This window comes from Carassius carassius, chromosome 3 (genome assembly GCF_963082965.1).
Source record: "Carassius carassius chromosome 3, fCarCar2.1, whole genome shotgun sequence".
Lineage (NCBI taxonomy): Eukaryota > Metazoa > Chordata > Actinopteri > Cypriniformes > Cyprinidae > Carassius > Carassius carassius.
This window is the reverse complement of record NC_081757.1, coordinates 12,720,199-12,740,844: the sequence shown is the minus strand read 5'-3', so window position 1 is coordinate 12,740,844 and position 20,646 is coordinate 12,720,199. Positions and strand designations below refer to the sequence as shown.

General features: G+C 36.6%; 3 protein-coding genes across 4 annotated transcripts; 2 read left to right on the top strand and 1 right to left on the bottom strand.

The window, feature by feature from the left end:
* Window positions 1-1,108: 1,108 nt before the first annotated feature.
* Window positions 1,109-6,595, top strand: si:dkey-181f22.4 (receptor-interacting serine/threonine-protein kinase 2). Of its 2 annotated transcripts, none has more exons than XM_059529739.1 (11): window positions 1,109-1,341; window positions 1,732-1,885; window positions 2,236-2,385; window positions 2,486-2,622; window positions 2,708-2,757; window positions 2,836-2,994; window positions 3,073-3,158; window positions 3,608-3,676; window positions 3,901-4,048; window positions 4,148-4,321; window positions 5,844-6,595. In XM_059529739.1, the coding sequence occupies exons 1-11, from the start codon at window positions 1,136-1,138 to the stop codon at window positions 6,146-6,148; spliced, it is 1,638 nt and encodes a 545-aa protein (XP_059385722.1). In that variant the 5' UTR covers window positions 1,109-1,135; the 3' UTR covers window positions 6,149-6,595. The 2 variants fall into 2 exon arrangements, with proteins under 2 accessions (XP_059385722.1, XP_059385731.1); XM_059529748.1 differs by having other exon boundaries at window positions 1,110-1,341; window positions 2,854-2,994.
* A 1,734-nt stretch (window positions 6,596-8,329) lies between these two features.
* Window positions 8,330-17,576, top strand: LOC132119608 (Y+L amino acid transporter 2-like). The gene is made up of 10 exons (XM_059529726.1): window positions 8,330-8,418; window positions 11,554-12,104; window positions 13,079-13,204; window positions 13,902-14,046; window positions 14,157-14,280; window positions 14,362-14,465; window positions 15,355-15,451; window positions 15,729-15,878; window positions 16,628-16,811; window positions 16,925-17,576. The coding sequence occupies exons 2-10, from the start codon at window positions 11,618-11,620 to the stop codon at window positions 16,990-16,992; spliced, it is 1,485 nt and encodes a 494-aa protein (XP_059385709.1). The 5' UTR covers window positions 8,330-8,418; window positions 11,554-11,617; the 3' UTR covers window positions 16,993-17,576.
* Window positions 17,577-17,919: 343 nt separating this feature from the next.
* slc7a6os (solute carrier family 7 member 6 opposite strand) lies at window positions 17,920-20,642 on the bottom strand. The gene is made up of 5 exons (XM_059529713.1): window positions 20,296-20,642; window positions 19,533-19,847; window positions 19,128-19,331; window positions 18,583-18,715; window positions 17,920-18,409 (listed from the first exon to the last, which is right to left on the bottom strand). Exons 1-5 carry the CDS (start codon window positions 20,488-20,490, stop codon window positions 18,288-18,290), a joined length of 969 nt encoding a protein of 322 aa, XP_059385696.1. The 5' UTR covers window positions 20,491-20,642; the 3' UTR covers window positions 17,920-18,287.
* Between the last annotated feature and the right edge of the window lie 4 nt (window positions 20,643-20,646).

Here is a 20,646-nt window from a genome sequence, read left to right as displayed (position 1 = left end):
TAACTGTCATAATACACACATTAAGGCCACAGCTTACCTTATAACTTTATTTCCCGGTGGTAGAAAAATGCTGTGGGAAAAGAGAGAGCGCTGTTAGAGTAACGAACGTTAACTAAGAAAAGCATTAAGCAAAGCTAAAGTTCAATTTTGACGGTGTAGTTAACGTGAAGCCTCACAGTTAATAACTTAATAGGTACTACTAGCTATACACTTATTAACACAACCAACGTCTGATCATTCAAATTTGCGCGCTCAAACCTAGACGTCTGCTCCAGCTAAGTTACAAAAACATGAAACAGAACTTAACTAACGCTAATTTGGTTCATACTTTTAAATAACATGAAATTTCATATTAAAAAGAGTCATCAAATTGACAAAGTTTGAAATTAAACACTTACCGCACTGAATCCGTCGAGTGAGACCACGGAGGAGATCAGGCCAGGGAGCTCCGGGGAGCTCAGATGACGCAGTTGCAGCGCGAAAATGACGGAATTCACAGTAGTTTCTTGTAAAAGCCCCGCGCCTGCATTATTTTCACAGTAAAAGTCTAAATACGGTATTATATTGTGAAATATCACAGTTAAAGCCTGTGAAGTGGTAATAATGTAATTACCTGTGAAATATTACAGTTATATATTGTGAAATCCTGGAAATATTTTACAGTGTACTTTACAATGTAAAAAAAAAATTAAAACTTAAAACATGTTAATCTTGTTTTTATCACTGTATGACTGAATAGCTATTTTCTTGCCCTAACATATATTTCATTCAGCTTCACTGTGTACAATATATATTTAGCGTATATTTGAGATTTATGTTTTTCTTTGTGTGCATGGATAAAAAATGTTAGCAGTGAGATCAGCAAGCAATCTATCACGTTTTTGCATATCAAACTTTGATATGTCTGTAAGTGTTACCCTCTCTCATGCCCAATTATTAGTGAATCAATTATTAGTGAATCAATTATTAGTGAAATTGGAATTGTTTTTCAAGACTTCGTGACTTTGTTAAAAATAGCCGGGGATTTCTGTGACCTCAACAGCCAATAGGATGCGAAGTAAACAAGTGACGTATCATGAGCACGCGATATGGGGCCGGGCTCTCGACTCCTTTCATTTTCTATTCCTAACAGCAAATGAATCTAGTCGAGCATTCTCTCAGCATCCCAGCAGGGCTGAAATCGCCTGGGTCCAGAGGAATGGCTCAGGCCAGTCATCTGCAGATGATTGATGAGAAAGACTTGCGCGATGTAGTTTTGGTCCGAACGAGTGTAGGTGCGTGTTTGCGAGGACATTTCGGGAGGACAGGACGCAAAGTGGCTGTCAAGTTAATCAAGGATAGGTAAACGGCATTTTCACTCATCATTTATTCGACTTATCAGTTTTGCACGTTTATTTGTTGCGCTTTGCATAGTAAATATTCATATATAGATCTAATACATTGAATATTTACTAAATAATATTGATTAATTAGTACCAAATAGCTAATTAATAATTATAAAACGTTAAAATAATATGAATAGTAAGAGTAAATGTTAATATTAATAAACAAATAAACAATCAAACTAAACTATTAAATGTTGCAGTGTAAAATCTTTGTTCAAACATTGTGCAATGTAGGCTATAGGGTATTTCCACAGCAAACAATGGAAAACAAAACTTTGTGTGCTTTGTGTGTGTGTGTGTGTGTGTGTGTGTGTGTGTGTGTGTGTGTGTGTGTGTGTGGTATCAGTAAATGGATCGACAGGTTAAAGAAAGAAGGAATGCTGGGTCGGGTGTGTTCTGAGCAAGTTTTAGTCCCATTGGGTGTGTACACATCTCATTCTCTGGTTGGGCTGGTGTGGGACTGGATGACTGAAGGATCACTAGATTCACTACTGCATGAGGTAAGTGTAAACTTAGTAAAAAAAATATACAACTTCAATAGATAAAATACTTAATTTAAAAAGATGAGTCCAAGACAGGTGTGTTAACATACCTGATGAGCCTGTTATCTAAAACAGGAAGTAAATCTGATTGTTTTTAGAAGATGGTGTTGACTTTTCTGACAGCGAGAAAGTGGAAATCCCCTAGGCACTAAAAATAGTGCCAACCAGTGAATAGCATTCCAATAGATGCATTCGCTTTTAGCTATTGTGTCATCAGTAATATACTGTAACTTCTTCTTTCAGGAAATGCATTCTTATTTAATAGGCAGCTGCAACTGAAAGTGACATATATTTTTTGCTTTCATTAGTCAGACTTGTTTCCAGAGCTTTCAATGGCTCTTTGTCTTCGGATCCTTTTGGACGTTTCTAAAGGTTTAGCTCATCTCCATGCCATTCGTCTGCCTCATGGAGCCCTGAAAGCCACTAATGTTCTTCTCAACCAACAGTACTGTGCCAAGGTATTGGCAAATATATATAAATAAATACCTTAAAATATGGTTTTTTTTTTTGTGCTGTTGCATAGTAACTTCAACTTTTAAAATGTGTGTTGCATTGTAGTTGTGTGACTGGGGTCAAGAAATAAACCTGGACTTGAGCACCTCTAATGGCCGTGGACCATGTTACAGAGATCTGGCCTATGTGTCACCTGAAGTCATACAAGGTGCTGTTCCTTCTGTTGAGGCTGACATATATAGGTGAGGTGCATTATCTCAACATTTTAGAGTGTTTTGGCTGTATGTTAGAGTGGAATTGTTGATTTTTTTTTTAATGATTTTCCAGTTTTGGGGTTCTTCTGTGGGAAACGTTGAACAGAAAGCGTCCATGTGAAGGTATGTTATCTCTTCCATGTAATCTAAAAATTGTCTTATTCAGTGAGAAGGATTTTTCATTCGTCCATTTGCCTGAAGACAATAATTTTCTTACAGGTATTGATCAGCTTCAGACCAAATTGGAGCTTGGTTTGGAGGTTGACCTTCTGCCACCAATGACACCTCAAAGCCATGCCCTCACCCAGCTCATCATTAGATGCTTGAACAGTGATCCTCAAAAACGACCATCAGCTGAGGGTTAGTTATGGAATTTTAATGGCTCTTAGAGATGTTATCCAATATTACTTAATCACTAATTTTTTTCTGATCATACAGAGTGTGCTGTGGTTCTAAGGAAAACCTTGGCAGTGTTTGGTCCACAGACTTTCAGCGAAGCTGTTCTTCATCTGAAAACATGCAAGGTACTTTAATTATTAATTCAATATATAAATAAACATATAAATTAATTTTATTAATTGGGATCCAAAGTCATTCTACAAAGTAAAAGTTAAGAATAAAAATAGACATTTAAGATTTTCTGGCCAGTGATCCAATAAAGATATTGAATAAACTGTTCAAAAGGTAAGATATTCCTTCCACTGAAAAACAAGATGCTCTTTGGATCAAATCATTCTTACAAACTTGTGAAGTTCATGCAGCTTGAATGCTGCTTTCATTAAAGCAAAATGAAGACAATGCTAATACCAATACTATAATTTTTTTCAAATCAACAATATGTAGCTATATATCAAAGTAGAAACATTTTCACTAGCGATCGTGGACTCCACATCATGTTGATTTTTGAAATTCATTTTAATACAGATGTGAAGAATTTGACAGATTGTGTTTTTGTGTGTGTCTGTTTCACCAGGAGAGGAGGCTACTGAGCTGTAAAATGCGCTCATCCTGGGAGTTGCCTATTGAGCTACATAACCTAGAGGTAGGACAACTGGTGCATTTATTTTGAACAAGTTTTACTTGATTTTGTGTTGAAGTGCTCTACATTTACATTTAATCATATAGCAGACGCTTTTATCCAAAGATAATATAGAAGCAATCAGACCATTGTGTATTGTGTGTGTGTGAATAATAAATAACTTTAAAATTTAACTTAAAAGCTTTTGGATTCTGACAGCTGACTGGTTTTTTTTTTACCACCAACAGGACAATAATTGCAAAAGTACCACAAAAAATTGGAACTCCAAGGTGATTCCCCAGAATGAAACTCTGCCAGTGTCTCCACTGAATGCAAAAGTAAAGGCTCCTCTGCCAATAGCAACAAGAGGTTGTCCTCAGATTGGATGTTGTAGGGGTTAGTGTGCCCTCATTTGATAGTATTTTGTATACACTTGATCACTTTATTACTATAAATTGTCTTATAATTATGTTGTTCCCTACCCTGCTTTTATAGATCCTGGCAAAACTTCACTCCAGTCCAATAACTCCTGCAGTGATAATGGTTTCACTCAGAGTAATGGACGTCCCAGAGTTCCCCAGAGACAGAGCTCTACATCTTTAAGGTCCCCATGTGTTTCCCCCACAATGATATTCCAGAGTAACCCACAAAACAACGCTGGCAACCAAGGTGAGAAATTTGTTCGGTCTCCAAAATGTCCTAACAGTATAAGTTTGTGAATCCCTCTAACTCTCTCCATTCTTGTCCTGCACATTTCCAACATATGAGTTTGGACCGAGAGCATAAACATGCCATTGCTGTGCACTTTAATCCATCTGGAAGAGCTCTGCTCTCTTACACTCTCAATTGCCTGATGTATTTTAGCTAAATAAATCTGGAGGAGTTTTGTGTACATACTACTGGCATAACTAGTAGTAGGGCTTTTATGTACGCAGCTCCATTTGAATGGAATTTACTCCAAACGAAATTGAAATTACAAACTCTGTTGCCTATGGAACATTTTAAATCTATTATTCGGTCACTAGAAGAAGACTCATTGATTTGTAATTGTTTTTAAGTGTTTTAAATTGTACATTTGTTGTTTCAATTTGTAAGTTGTGACTGTAAGTGCTGTCCATTCTTGGCCAGGACTCTCCTGTGAAAGAGATTTTAATCTCAGAGAGATTTTCCTGGTTAAATAAAGGTCAAACAAAAACTACCTGGACACAGCAAATGTATCAGATCTTTACAGATCTGCGTAGTAAGCAGTTCTGTGGGACTGTGCTCATTCACTTCCTGAATGACTGCCCCACTCATTCCTTATCTGTGTCCAGTGTGTTTCCTCCCCAGAGGGTTTTTGTTTTTCTCAGAATTAGTCTTGTTTTGTACTTTTAAATGCTAGTAGTATAGAAGGTTTTGTCCCAGTGAAGTCACTGGCTAAAGGGCAAGGCAATCTTTACAAAAAATACACTAGTGGGGAAGTGGGGAAGTCGTGGCCTAGTGGTTAGAGAGTTTGACTCCTAACCCTAGGGTTGTTGTGATCGAATCTCTGGCCGGCAATACCACGATTTAGGTGCCCTTGAGCAAGGCACCGAATCCCCAACTGCTCCCCGGGCGCTGCAGCATAAATGGCTGCCCACTGCTCCGGGTGTGTGCTCACTGTGTGTGTGTGTGTTCACTGCTCTGTGTGTGTGCACTTTGGATGGTTTAAATGCAGAGCACGAATTCTGTGTATGGGTCACCATAATTGGCTGAATGTCATGTCACTTAAAATGTTTGGGGTCGGTAAGATTTTTTTAATGTTTTGCTTACCAAGGTGGCATTTACTTGATCAAATTTTATTTTTCATGTTTCTTAGATGAATTTTAAATATTATTTTTTTGTAACATTTTAAATGTCTTTACTATTTTGTTATTAATTTAATGCATCTTTGATGAACAGAAAACCCCAAACTTTTGTATATATTTAATATATATTTCTATTTCTAATAAATATTTATTGTAATGACCTTTTAACTAATTATAATCTCTTTTTTTTTTTTTTAATCATTAACAGCTGTAAAATGTCTGAACCTAGGTTGATCTGATTTGCTTTGAACACATATATAATAACAGAACAATATAAAAATGATGGATAAATGCTATCTTTGTGTTAGTTCCTAACTCAATGCTTACACTGTTATCATATACTCTGCTCCTTCCTCTTTCTCTAGTTAAATGTCAACTGTCTGCGGGAAAGAGCTGTTGCCAACTTCTGCAAGAAAGACGGGAGGCCATTGTTCGCTGCATGACTGAGGGCCGACTCAACAACGTACTTGACGTGTTGCGAGCCAGACAGGCTGTGACCCGCGAGACATATGAGATCATCACTGCGGCCCTGACCTTGACTGCACGCACACGCTGTTTGCTTGACATCTGTGCCTGCCTTGGTGAAAATGTTGCTATCTTGGTGGCCACGACTTTAGGTTTAGTTTCCACTGAAAATGCTCAGACCACTCATAGATGGCATGCTGGTTAAATTATGGCAGCATGCCGCTACTGTTATGCAAAGGCAAAATGCAGTAACTGCACATGAAACAACTGATATCAGATTGATATAAGATTTGTATGGCACTGTAGTGTGTCTTTAATATGTTGAGATGGTTTGTGTGTTCTTGTTTGGACTGCTGTATAACAGAAGAAGAGAGTCAGACTCTCTGGAAGGGTATGCTGCAATGCAGTTTTTGTCTTGGATCTAAAAATTTCATCAAATTAACATTAATAAAGGGTACTGATGATGTCATTGTTTGCTTAAAAAGGGATTTGTCAAATACCTTTGAACATGATGACGTTCAGATGAATGGGCAAATATATTCCTTTTTTGTAGAGAGAAAAAAGTAATCACACAGAAACAGATTATTTTGAAAAGAACCTTTAGGAAAGATGAGGCTGTTTCTCTTAATCATACTTTGCAACTTGCACTCACAGCTGCTGTAATACTGAAATTGTTGACTGAGAAGTACACAGCCTAATATATCATATTCATAGACTCATCAAATATTTTCTGTACTATAACCACATTTATCTTGAGTGTACTTCACATTTTCAAGGGTGCATGTTTTTAATCTTAAACTTTAATCTTAGATTTACAGTTGTGCATGTTGCACAATAGATTCAGTAGTTTCTGATTGTAGTGTATCTTGCAACAAGACATTATTTTTTTTATTCCCTGTGTACAGTTTGTAGTATGGCATGTATAAAGCAAAAATAAATAAATAAAAAAGATGTATGGAAAAAACAAACATGGTATGAGAAATGGCATTAAATGATAATATGTTATATGTTATATGATACTGTTTCGTCTTTACCACGGTTTAACAGTATCTGTCCCTTCAGCGTTTGACATGAGCTTTTAAGTAAGATCCATTTCTTGGAGAACAGCTATTACTTGGTAGGTCAATACCATGCCACATACCTACATGATCTTTAAACTAGTTAGTTTTAAAAGACATGAATGGTCCTTGCTATAGGGGCCTTTACTTACATTACAATGTTAGAAGTGAAATGTCTTTGACTTTGAATTTCAAGTAGCTTCAGCAGTGTATATTGTATTATATATTGTAGAGAACTTTATTTTATTTATTAAGAATGATTATTATAAATATTATTGTGACGAGTGGGGCGGGGCCGAGAGACGTGGGAACAGGAGCGAGGCCGGTGGAGTGATTGGAAATGAGCGACACCTGCTCGACCCACCGGTCTCGAGTCCCACAGAGGAGATGGAGGGATATAAAACCGGTGCGACGACAGTGAAGGACGAGAGAGGACCAGGCCTGGGCTTTAGTTGTGTTTGGTTTTTATTTGTGTTCTTGTTATCTGTTTTGTCTTTATTTTGATTATTAAAATATCATTTGATTGTCCGCCGGTTCCCGCCTCCTTCTTCCCGATGATTATGAAGTTTGTACATTGTTACAATTATAATTTAAAAAATTATCCTATAATTATTATAAATATGAAAGCCATTATAAATAAAGCTACGTGCTCATTAAAAAAAAAACATTTGATTTGTATTTTTAATTGCACCATTAGTAATGCAGGGACATTCAAAATTAACTAGTGAAGGTAAAATGTTATTAAAAGAACTCTTAACCAGTTGCAGGACTTAAAATATTTGTTCCCATGTATTGTTCAAAATTTGGGCTAAGTGAAATTGTTTTTTAATAGACAATAATACTTATATTCAGTGAGGATGCATTAAATTGTGACAGTAAAGTCTTATAATGTTTAAAGATTTAGCTTTGCCATCTCAGGAATAAATTTAATTGTAATAATATTTTAAAATATTTCTTTTTACTGTATTTTTAATCAAATAAATGCAGCCTTGATGATCAAAAACACACATATTATATATATATATAGCCTATAATAAAATAAATATATAGCATATAATAAAACACCTTATTCTTTTTATCCTTTTCTCTGCAACAAAACCCTATTCCTCACTTTAAAGTTAATCGCTTGACTTTGAACCTATCAGGTGTGAAGCAGCGTTAATAAGAAACCACTTAAACACATACACACGAAAACATGACTTTTAAACGAGTTGCTTTTGGCAGTAAGAGAACGCCTGAATGGGTCTGTTGACAATCCGTCTTGGTCTGTCTGATCCGCAAATAAACCCACGTGACATTAATTTTTACCGGTGTCACGTGGCAGCTTCCCCTTATCTTTTTTGCTGTAGTTAAAGATGCTGCCCTGTCCGCTAATGTCACCAGTTAGACAAAGAAGATAAACGAAGGACACAACAAGGTAAGGATATTTTTATGTTTTTAACGTTGAAAGAAGAAGAATATGGACTTTGCTGCTTGTGTTAAATCAGCGAGAACAGCTATCCTGGTATAATTCCATTCTTTTTATTCTATTTTTTTTTCTAATAAAGTCATGAACTGAATGTCTTCAATATGTTGAATGAAAAAAGTGGAGCGGAGAATATCTCTGTTAAAATCACGCAGTGATCGTGTCTCATATTCTGCTGCGCCCGATCGTTAGAAAAACAGGATGTCGCTTCTCATCATCATCCAATCATTACAGAATGCTTTACATTTATTCCAGTCTTTCACTATGCCAGATATAAAACTTAAATTTATAAGAGCTATATTAATTAGTCCATCGCTCCAAATTCTTACCCACAGAACAGAGCAGACTACATGACAGCGCGTTTTAAAAAGCTCTGATGGGGTTGTTTTGTTGAACAGCTGATAGGCTTGAGGACAACCTTAGCATGAAAGTCTCGTAACACGTCGTCATGTAGTTTCAGACACTTGTGCTGTTTTACTTATTTCATTATGTTTGTGTCAGCCGATTGCATGTAGCCTAATACATATCTCATTTTGTATAGAACCCGACCTTTATTTTCTTTACTTTAATGCGACTGCTGCGAGTCTCGATGTAACAAAGAGGGTTGCCAAATATGAACTTGTTTTGATCGCGGGGTGCCAAGTTGTTGTAGCTGTTTTTAAGTGATTTTAGCTTTCTTTTCTTATTATATTTTATTATACCCCTTCAGTTTCTAGTTGGATTTCTAAATCTAAGTGATAGCAAAACAGTTTTTGAGAATAGTGCAAGAGGATGAAAAGTAATTGTATTTAACATATATATAAAAAAAAACATAATAAGGAATAACAATCAAACAAAATTAAAATGGTGTGATGAAACCAGTCGTTGTCATTGACCTTATTCACCATATTTAATTAGAATGACAAAGAGGCTGTAAGGACATACAAACAGTCAGTTCAATGGGTGTTATCACTTAGCTGATGCAACATGGAAAATGCATCTTTCCAAAACATTTTTTTTTCTCTTTCCAAAAGATCCCTTCTAGAACACACATTCAAACACTCACTACATTGTTTGTACTTCCCTTTAAATTTTTATCTGCATGGATTAAAAGCACCAAGAGCTTCAATCAAAAGATAGACAGTTTCCCACAAAAAAAGTCACTGATCTCATTCAAAGTCAAAACTCAAATGATGTCATTGAGTATCCAAGGCAACGGTAGTGGACTGCCCTTTACCACTGTATACTGATGTGTCATGAGTGCAGATGTTTTTGTGAATGTTCCAGTTCTGGGAAACATCATTTAGGATGGGAAACAAGCCTCAGGGAAGGAAAGCTCTCTGGGGAGAATTTGGGAACAATTTAATCAGTGCTTGTTTAACAATTGCATGCTTTATTATGTATAAATTTAAAATGCTCTGCCCTCTGTTTGAAAGACAAGTCTTTTGGTTTTCAGACACACTTAATTTAATGAGCGTTTTACAAGGATAGATGTTAAAGTGAGTGGTTAAAGTCAAATAATCAGAGGAATGTGCTATCAGCTTTCCACAATAAGAGGTGGCAGCAGTGAACATGTCATGCTTAATCATTTATAGAGGGTCAACAAAACCAAGTCAGGATTGTGAAATGTGTGATTTTCCTCATTTAAAAACTCATATAGAGCCATATAATTTTCAGCTTGTGATTGGGAGAGGGGTTATGAAATGTTTGACCAAAGAAATACTTGTTTACACAATCCCAATGATGCAATCTTCACACTAGCTTTTCGTCGATTTGCATCAGCACATTTTGCATGTATGTAATATATATGACTATAATATATATTTATGACTTCACACCATCACTAGACATCCGAGGCCGGATGTGACTTTTTTATGTGTGGGTAATTGCATGATCCCCAGTGTTATCATGCAGTATCAAACATGCACAAATATTTCATCCCAAAATGAATATCCTATAAATCTTTAGTTGCCCTCATGTTGTTTCAAACCTGTATAGCTTTCTTTCTTCAGTGGAGCACAGAAGAAGAATTTTTGAAGGATGTTCCTTAGAAGAGCTATTTTTGTCTATACACTGAGAGTCAGTGTGGTCCAAAACAACTCCAAACTCTATTGTTAGTGTTATAGTAATAATTTATTTATATACTAATATAATATTTTTTAATATTTTGAATGAGTTTTTTTTATATATTTTTGTAAATGAGTGTATAATATATGTTTTAATATATTTTAATTTATTAATATTTTTAATATATTTTCTATATTATTTTAATTTTAGTTTAACTTTTAGTAATTTTGTCATTAGTATACTTACCTTTAGTTCATTAATTGTAGAATTTTTATACTTCAACTTTTTTAGTTTTCTTTTGTTTTAGGCAACAAGTCTTTTGTTTACTGTATATATTTTATTCTATTATTCATTTATAGTTTTTATTTTATATTTTATCTATGTTTATTATTTTTGTTTCAGTTACAAAAAAAAATTATTTTTCAATTTAGTTAGTTTAACATCAGTGACTTTCACTGTATGGAGAGAAAAAAAACCTTTCAAATGATCTTATTTTGTGTTCCACTAAAGAAAGAAAGTCCTACAGATTTGTAATGACATGAGGGTGAGTAAATGATGACAACATTTTAATTTTAGGGCGAAATCCAAAGTTTTGGCATGAAACTCTAGATGGCACAGTACGGTAGGTCAAACTTAATCTGCCATAATTACATAATTATCACAAGGCGCAGCTGATTGGTTATTTTTGTATCAGCAGCCAATGAGCTCACTGCTCCGCATTCAAATACTTGGCTAATGCTTGCTGTAGGAGTTGCACCCTCCACCTTCCCCAGCTCCTCTTGTATAGGTCTGCTATGGGGTGCTTCATGTATGTTATATGAGGGTTATTTCATATAGTATGTTATATATGCAACAGCAGTATTTCTTACAGGCAGCATGTTACAGGTATGGATGTATTGGCAATACCAAGTCTCGGTACTTGTTCTGCTGCAGCAGCAGCAGAGCAGATCTGTTCCGCCAAGACCAAACAAATTAACATTGTCATGTACATTACCATTCCCAGCTATTCCTTATATAACTCTAGTTTTTCTGCCCTGTTAGGTTGGATAAGGCTGACAAGGACCCTTTCTGTCTCTGAGTGGCACCACTTATTTCTGTGGACAGAATGGAGAGTGACGCTGAATCCAGAAAGCTGAACGTCCAGCCTGAGGGTCCTGCAGCCCTTTCAAAACCCAAAGAGAGCATGCAGCTCAAAAAGGAAATCTCTCTCCTGAACGGCATAAGCCTCATCGTGGGGAACATGATTGGCTCGGGCATATTTGTGTCACCAAAGGGCGTTCTGATCTATAGTGCCTCCTATGGACTGTCTCTGGTTATCTGGGCCATTGGTGGCATCTTTTCAGTTGTGGGTGCTCTCTGTTACGCCGAGCTCGGCACAACAATCACTAAGTCTGGCGCCAGCTATGCCTACATCCTGGAGTCGTTTGGAGGCTTCATAGCATTTATACGTCTATGGACATCACTGCTTATCATCGAACCAACAAGCCAAGCTGTAATTGCCATAACTTTTGCCAACTACTTGGTTCAGCCACTCTTCCCCACCTGCCAGCCTCCGTATTCTGCTTCTCGCCTCATTGCCGCAGCTTGTATTTGTGAGTAACGTGTACATACTGTTGCTCTACACCCTTGTTTTTCAATTTTTTTTACTTTCTTGTTGTCTTTTTTCACTCTGCTGTTCTCTCTTCCTTTTTCTGTTTTCACCATGAGATCCGATAAGCTGTTGAGACCCATTATGTTCTAACTAAAAATGTCATGGGTTAGTTAATGAATAACTTTTTTTTGAGTTCAGGGAGCCCATTCTTCTGGTTCTGTGGTGCCTTTCCTCGTACACCTGTTTCACTTGGATAGCTCATCATTAGATGTGCCACTCTAAACATAAGTGTTGCCATGACTTAACCAAACGTTTACTACGCCGCACTTATTCGTTCTAGTATCAAATGAATTCATTTTAATTGCTGTCTTTAGGGAGTAGATGGTGTTGTTGTCAAATACACAGTTAGCATTCCATTGTTATCATTCAATTCAAGGCTGAAATGCTTTGCATCACTTTTAAAATCAGAGTGTTTTAAAACCCTAGGCATCATATACTTTCCGACTTTGTTCCAGAGAAAAACTAAGTTTCATATGCTAAAATCCTGAGGATCACAAATTACCAGACTTTGTCGTTCCAGAAAATGACAAATTAATGCAGAAACATGCACCAACTTGCTAAGAGATGCACAACAAATTAAAACAATGTTTAATCTCGTCTAACAGGATGGAATCAAAAAAACTTAAGTCTGTACTTACAATTGTCTTTTGGATTTTCTGTTTGCATAAAAACTGCAGACTGACTCTGACTTTTAGCGACTAGCACTGACTCGTCCAGACTGCAAATCAGGGCAAAAATCTGTGTAGTGTATTCCAGTCTTAAATTGTCAGAGTACCTTTTAAATATATATATATATATATATATATATATATATATATATATATATATATATATATATATATATATATATATATATATATATATATATATATATATATTCTTATGCTAACATGATTTATGGTCTTGATATTGCAGGCCTGCTGACCTTTATTAATTCCGCTTATGTTAAGTGGGGTACCAGGGTGCAGGATATCTTCACTTATGCCAAAGTGCTGGCCCTCATCGTCATTATTATCACGGGGATAGTGAAACTGTGCCAAGGTAAAAAAACAAAAAAAAACATCTCTTTAAGATGTTTTTGCATGATAGCATTTACATGATTGTTTTGCATGTTTGTGTCTGGGCCAAATGTTCTCATGAGTTTTGAATCAGCTTAAAGGGATAGTCACTCAAAAATTTTAATTGTGGCTTTTGTTCACCCTCATGTCACGCCAAATCTATATGACTTTTTCATATGATGATTTTTTTTCTGCAGAACACAAAAGAAGATATTACATTTTATTATTATTAGTAGTAGTAGTAGTATTCATACAAAGGTAACCAAAACAACGTGATTTCTTCAAAATATCTTTATGTATTCTGCAGAAGTCATACATTCTTGAAACTACATAAGGATTTTCGACAGAATTCTTCATGTTGGATGAATTATCCCTAAGTCAAAAAGAAATAGTTTCTCTCACTGGCTATTTATTTTTATTTTTATTTTATTTCCTTAGTTTATTTAACAAGCACAGTACACGCTAAAATGCATAACTGTAAATTTGCAAGAATCAGCCTAAAGGCTATTTTTCTTTAGTAGTCCATGAGCAGAATGTACAAATGTAAAGTATGCACAGTATGTTGAAAATGTAAATGTAACACAAAAAGAGGAAAATCACAATAGCACATGCATTCACATATATATTGATCCTGAAAAGCTGTTAATCGTTTCAGTACTTCTGTAATGTTTCCCACACAGGTTTTACAATGAACTTTGAGGATTCGTTCAAAGGCTCATCTCGTGACCCGGGAAATATCGCTTTGGCATTGTACTCGGCTCTTTTCTCATACTCAGGCTGGGACACGCTTAACTTTGTCACAGAAGAGATTAAGAACCCTGAAAGGTACCACTTTGAGAGAAAATTGCCCCTTAGTTCCGGTTCCTGTAGTGAAATTACAGTATGTAAAAACAGGTACTGATAAGATAACACATCTGTGTCCATGCATGTCCCAGGAACCTTCCTCTCTCCATTGCAATCTCCATGCCATTTGTTACGATCATCTACATCCTCACAAACGTGGCCTATTATGCTGTGCTGGACATGAGTGCCATCGTCGCCAGTGATGCTGTCGCTGTGGTGAGTTCATAGACTTCTGTGCTGTCATAATGTCTGTAGAGTCTGTAGTGTAACAGCTAATGTTTCCTAATCGTCCCACAGACATTTGCAGACCACACTTTGGGAGTGATGAGTTGGACCATCCCTATTGCGGTGGCTTTATCCTGTTACGGAGGTCTTAACGCTTCTATCATTGCTGCATCCAGGTCAGTCTGAAGCTTGATTTCTACATACCATCATAGAACAGCTTTAGATTTTTCCCTCATTTTCTGTCTAAAGAGACCAATTGGGAACCGTGTTGGAATTATACGTTTTTGAAAAAAGCCCTGTACAATTGTATTGGCTTTATGGTTTTATTATTCCACTTGAACCTCTGCTTTGTTCCTCAAGTTTATTCTTAATGACTGGTGTTAACCTCCAGGAGTAGGAACAAAGCTTAGTTCAGCTCCTGTGGTTTTTATAGGGAGCTGCTCAATTGCTCACACCATCTGGATCTGCTTTGTAAGGGCCATGTGGGGGTTCACGCCACTATTCCATGTGGAAGATAATGCGGAGTACAGAGGATTTTTGGGAGTGTTGAGAAGATTCAGATGCACTGAGAACTTAAATTACTGTTTATATCTATAGCACTTGTTTATTCAGGTGTTTCATGTATGATATGTATGATTATGTACTTATACAGTTCATTTTGTTTTAAGGTCAAGAATGTGCAAGTCTATGAGTATGATGTAAATTTTCTTACAATCTTGAAGTTTTTTATCTTTTGTGTGAAGTATTTTTGTGCAGTACTTTTGATTACGTGCAGTGTTATTTTAATATATATTAATGTATACTATGGTAGAGTTTATGTTTCAAACTAGTTTTTAATTGAAAAGTATTAGTAATTTAGTAGTTTTGTCATTTATTTTTATATTTGTTTTTAGTTTATTTCAGTTTTAGTTATTTTAGTACATCAAGTTAAACTGAATCAAAATGAAACCTGTTTCTTTTGGCAACTAGCTTTATGGTTTTAGTTAATTATTATAATCCTGAGTAGGTGCACTTATAGAAAATGCATATACATTTGAATAAATATTGAGTCTCTTGGTGCTGAAGGTTGTTCTTCGTGGGAGCTCGAGAAGGTCATCTTCCAGATTCTTTGTCTATGATTCACGTGGAGAGATTCACGCCAGTTCCTGCTCTGCTATTTAATGCAAGTGTATTTCAGTTGCAATGAACACTGCATGCATTCTCTTTTATCATTGTGATTTCCTGTGACTCGTGAGAATATTGGAATAAATATTTGATACTTATACTAATTAAATATTAATTTAATGTATTTATATAAAAGTTTTTCAAGTTTTTATTTTATGCTACATTTAGCTCTACAGATATAGATGCAGTTGTAGAGTCTCTCAGTCTGGGACATTTGAGGTTTTCTGTCTCCATCTAGTGGACCAAGTCACTTAGGTCGTGCTTTCTCTGTGCAGTGTGCCATGGCCCTGATCTACCTTACAGTGGAGGATGTTTTCCAGCTGATTAACTATTACAGCTTCAGTTACTGGTTTTTCGTTGGCCTGTCTATTGCTGGGCAGATCTACCTTCGCTGGAAAGAGCCAGACAGACCCCGGCCACTGAAGGTGAGGAAGTAGAGACTATTCAGATGAAATAAAAATGTTTGCATAGGTTTAAAAAAAAAAAAAAAAAAACCTGCAGAAGTATGTGTGATCTATTACAGTGTATTTTTAAACACATAAACCCAATACAAAAAGCTGTTATATACTGTTGTACACTATGGTTCAACAGGATTAGTAGGTAGGATTTAGCAGGATTAATCAAGTTAGTAGGATTAATCAAAAATGACTGTAAAGACATTTACAATGTTACAAAAGATCTATTTTTAAATAAATGCTGCTCTTTTAAACTCACTTAATAATGAAAGAATCTATGAAAAAGTGCACCGTAGTTTGTACAGACATAATTAAGCAGCAAAACTGTTTTCAGAACTAATAAGTTTCTTGAGCCCTAAATCAGCTTATTTGATTGATTTCTGAAGGATCATGTGACACTGAAGCAATCACAGGAGTAAATTACATTTTAGAATATATTCTTCAGTTATTTTAAATATTTCACAACATTACTGTATTTACTGTATTTTTGTTCAAATAATTGCAGCCAATTTTTCAAAAACATTGAAAAATGTTACTGACCCCAAACATTTGAATAACTCAAATGTTTAGTTTGGACTGATCCAGAAATGTGAAATATTGAAGTGACAAGGGAAACAGAAATGACAGATTTAGTCAGGAGTTTCCATCCTAGTATCAGGTGCAGTTTTGTGATAACATATGTGAATTAATTGTTTTCCTCCATTCTCCTTCATATACAGTTGAGTCTGCTGTATCCCATCATCTTCTGCTTGTGTGTTGTGTTCCTGGTGGCTGTGCCACTTTATTCTGACACACTCAACTCACTCATTGGAATTGCTATTGCCCTCTCCGGAGTGCCTGTTTACTTCTTCGGTATCTATCTTCCAGAGTCCAAGCGCCCACCCATTATCACTAAACTGTTAGGTAAGTACCATGGCATTTAGCAGAAAGACATTATTTTGTCCTTTAATTGGACTGATTTACAGGCAAAATGACAGTGACTGTGATTCTTTTTAAAGCGTGTCTCCCTTACACAGGTGCCATCACCCGTTTCACCCAGTTCACCTGTTTTTGTGTGCTCACCGAATTAGACACTGTTGATTAGAACACTTGCACCTCTTTGACCCACAAACCCACTGGTTTAGGAAGAGGAAACCAATGTCTGGAGCAACAGGAAAGAGATCTTCCACACTTTTAAAGACACAGATGCACTCTTAATGTCACTGCGTTGGATTCCTTTTTTTATTATAAAAGGGTTCTGCTAAAGCCCCAGTGTACTGCAGTATTAGCCTGAGAACCATATGTTATGAAAATGAAGGCCATAATGGTATCGAAGCGCTTATGATACAAACACCAACTGTATTCCTCTCAGAGAAATGAAGACATAAACAGCATGCAGTGATTTGTGTGGGCCATTATGAAGAACATGGTCAATAATTCGATTTGTATTTATATATATTTTTTTAAAATATCTATCAATTTATTTTATCCACAGTTTTTAAGTGAAAGATATTTAAATTTTCCTTATTGAGATGACCGTCGCACGAGTGTGTCAGTCCTCTTACAGTATTTGGAGAGGTCAGTCCTGTGTCATTGCCCACATGCCGTAGCTGGTTCTAGAGGGAAGGTGACTGTATGCATTTGAAAGCTGAAATCTGCTGCTATGCTTCTGTACATGAAGTGAAGCATCACATGTTCGCTAATGGAAGAGGAAGGAATAAAGTTGAAGAGTACATCAGATGTGCTGGAAACATTTGTCGACTTTTTTTTTTATAAATCATCCTTAAATATTGACTGGCCAAACAAGCAATAAATTGTTTCTTGTAAAAATCCCAGTAATCTCAGGATGGAAGTCCAGATGTGACTTAAAACAGGTCACTCTGATAAATGTTTACCTTGTAGCATGAAACACACTGAACAGCTTTCAAAATATTGTTATTTGCCTTTATGTACAAGTGTTTCTATTAATTTATTTGAAATATCAATAAAATTGTTTTTTTCTACCAGACAAGAACTGTTTGAATAAATTAGATTTTCAGTTTAATTCTGAAGTCTTTATTTTTATTTTTTTATACACATCTACATATTTACAGGTATTTTGTTTTTCACCCCTTAGATGTGGGGAACGTACAAACACTACACACATAACTGACAACACAAAGCACCCCACACTTACACAAACTCAAAATATCACCACTTTCTCTCCATACCATCTTCACATCAATCGCAAATAGTAAATCAGTCGTCTCACTAACGCGCAAGTCAAAGCAACCCACACAAGTACACACACATGGGCTACTGCATACATTCACTTCTGACAAAAGAACATACAGCTTCACTCAACACACGTCAGTAAAAATGGCCTCTCTCATGCTTTTATCCACAAACACACAGAGGCTCTCAGTCAGAATCATTACACTTTTGTTCCTCCTCATCTTTGTCATTCTCCAACTCCTCCATCATGTCCCGCTGGTAGCATTCCCAGCTCCTCCTGCTGTACGAGTGCTCTTCACTCCAGAAACCTGGAGAGAGTGATACATTTATTATATGATGACATCACAGCAGACCAGAAGTCAAATCAACTGCAAATTATGCTTTCATAAGAAGCTATTTGCTTTGCTTCTTGATTTCTAAAAAAAATAATCTAAAATAAAAGGGCCTGAAAGAAACCAATATAAGAGCTTAGATGTAGGACCTCCATAACGCTCTTCTGCATCACTGTCATCCTCGCTGCTCTCATCTGGGTAGTCATTTCTCCAGTTGGTTTCAGCGTTCTCATCATCCTCATCTTCATACACGTCTTCCTCCCAGGCCACTTCATCAGGGACCTGAGTATTTGAAGAAGGGGCAAAAAAGACCAATGAAATCAAAGTAAAAACAAAGGTTATCATTAGAACTTATTAAAACTATAAAAAAGGCATCTGTTAATTGAAAAAATGCTGAAATAACCATTTCAATATTAGATGAAAAAATAACAAAAAAAATAATTGATGTTGCTTGCAAACTAACAGAACTCACTTTAAGATGAAGCACTGAAATCACTAACTGGAAATGAAAACTAAATATCAACTAAAACTAAAGAAATAGAAAATTAGAATTTAATAAGTAATAATAATGACAAGATACATGATCTTAATAAAAATTCAACTAAAGCTGAAAATATAAAATGGTAATACAAAAATAGAACTACTAAATTCTATAACGGTGTATAAATAATAATAAAATAACACTGCAACTAACCAGGTCTCCCTCTTGTGTGTATGGTCTAACAGACAGAATGTCTTGGATCCAGCCTGGTGTGACCGTCTCCTGGTAGTACAAGTCATACACATAATCATCCTCTTTCTCTCGATGTTCAGTACCGAGCCCAGCTCCCGACACGCTCAGCTTCTCACGAATCATCTTCACAGAGTTACACAGGATTGTCTCTGGGTCAGACATAGTCTGGGGGAAAAGAACAAAAAAATTTGATTAAGGGATTAAAAAGCATGCTTTTGAAGACAAATGTAAATTGTGCATACATATTTCCTCCATTAGTTTGAGTGATTGGTAAACAAACGTAGTAAAAATGTACATTCAATATATAAAAAGTGTTCAAGATGAATTCTACATAATGTTGCCTGATGAAACTTTTTTTGGCTTTACCTTGACAGGCATTTTGACATCCCCCTCCTCATGCACAATATCAAAGACTTGCACTTCTCCCAAAGAGAGGCCGTCACGGCTCTCTGATTGGCTATCATCGCTCTCCTCTTCTCCTCTTGCAGGAGTGGGCTCTGTCTGCAGTCCGGCCCGGTGGCTGGACAGGATCCGGTACCGTTCCTCTTGCCTGGTGCTCCATTTGACACTGCGGAGATCACCCATGATCCTCTGAGTGCTTCCTTGTGATGGCCGCAAGGCATGATGGGCCAGACGTGGGCGAGCCAGAGCCTCGCGGACATGTGGCTGTACCGGAGCATCCTGTAAAGAGAATTGATACATACATTAGACTACAATAGCAAATGACAATAAAACAGACAATTATGGTCATAGAGATTTAACCACAGCTGATGTTTGGTTTGACAATTATTTTGATCACGAGTCTAATTATTTACACATTCTATCTATCCATATATCATTTACTACATAAATCTATGGTCTTCAATGGGACTGTACGACACATCAAGTATACCACCAATAATTTAACTATAGCATACACTGTAGGTCTTTTTTTCAAGCAGACGTGAACAACAAGTGATACAGTACAAACACACTTTAAAAGAGCATCTGGTCAAAAGTCGAAGTGTTACAAACAAGAGTTTAACAGGCGTTTTGACATGTGCGCAAGCGAGTCGTGACGTCATTACGCGTCATCATGACCACCGAAAACAATACAGCGCGTTTCTCCTGACGTTCAGACATTAGTTACCTGCGACACCACGGTGGCCACCAGTTTGAACACGGAGTTCTCTATCTTGGGCTCCTGTGGCTCTGGTTCACTCTCCTCGCTGGGCTGAGCCGCCGTGGCCTCTGGACGGATCCGCTTACAGGCCAGCAGCAGCGCGTCCGCCGGGTCAGTGCCTCTCTTCCTCTTCACCCGCAGGATGGTCGTGCTCGGGTCCATTTCGCCAATGACGCGTCTACTGTGTCACCAGAGAGTGATTTCAGATGACAGACAAATGAGTACACGAGCCTGCCAGTGACAAAACAACCTGCGATGTAGCCTTTCTTTCTTCGTTTTCACTCGTTTTTCTCCTTTGACGGTTTTCTCTGTAGTGAC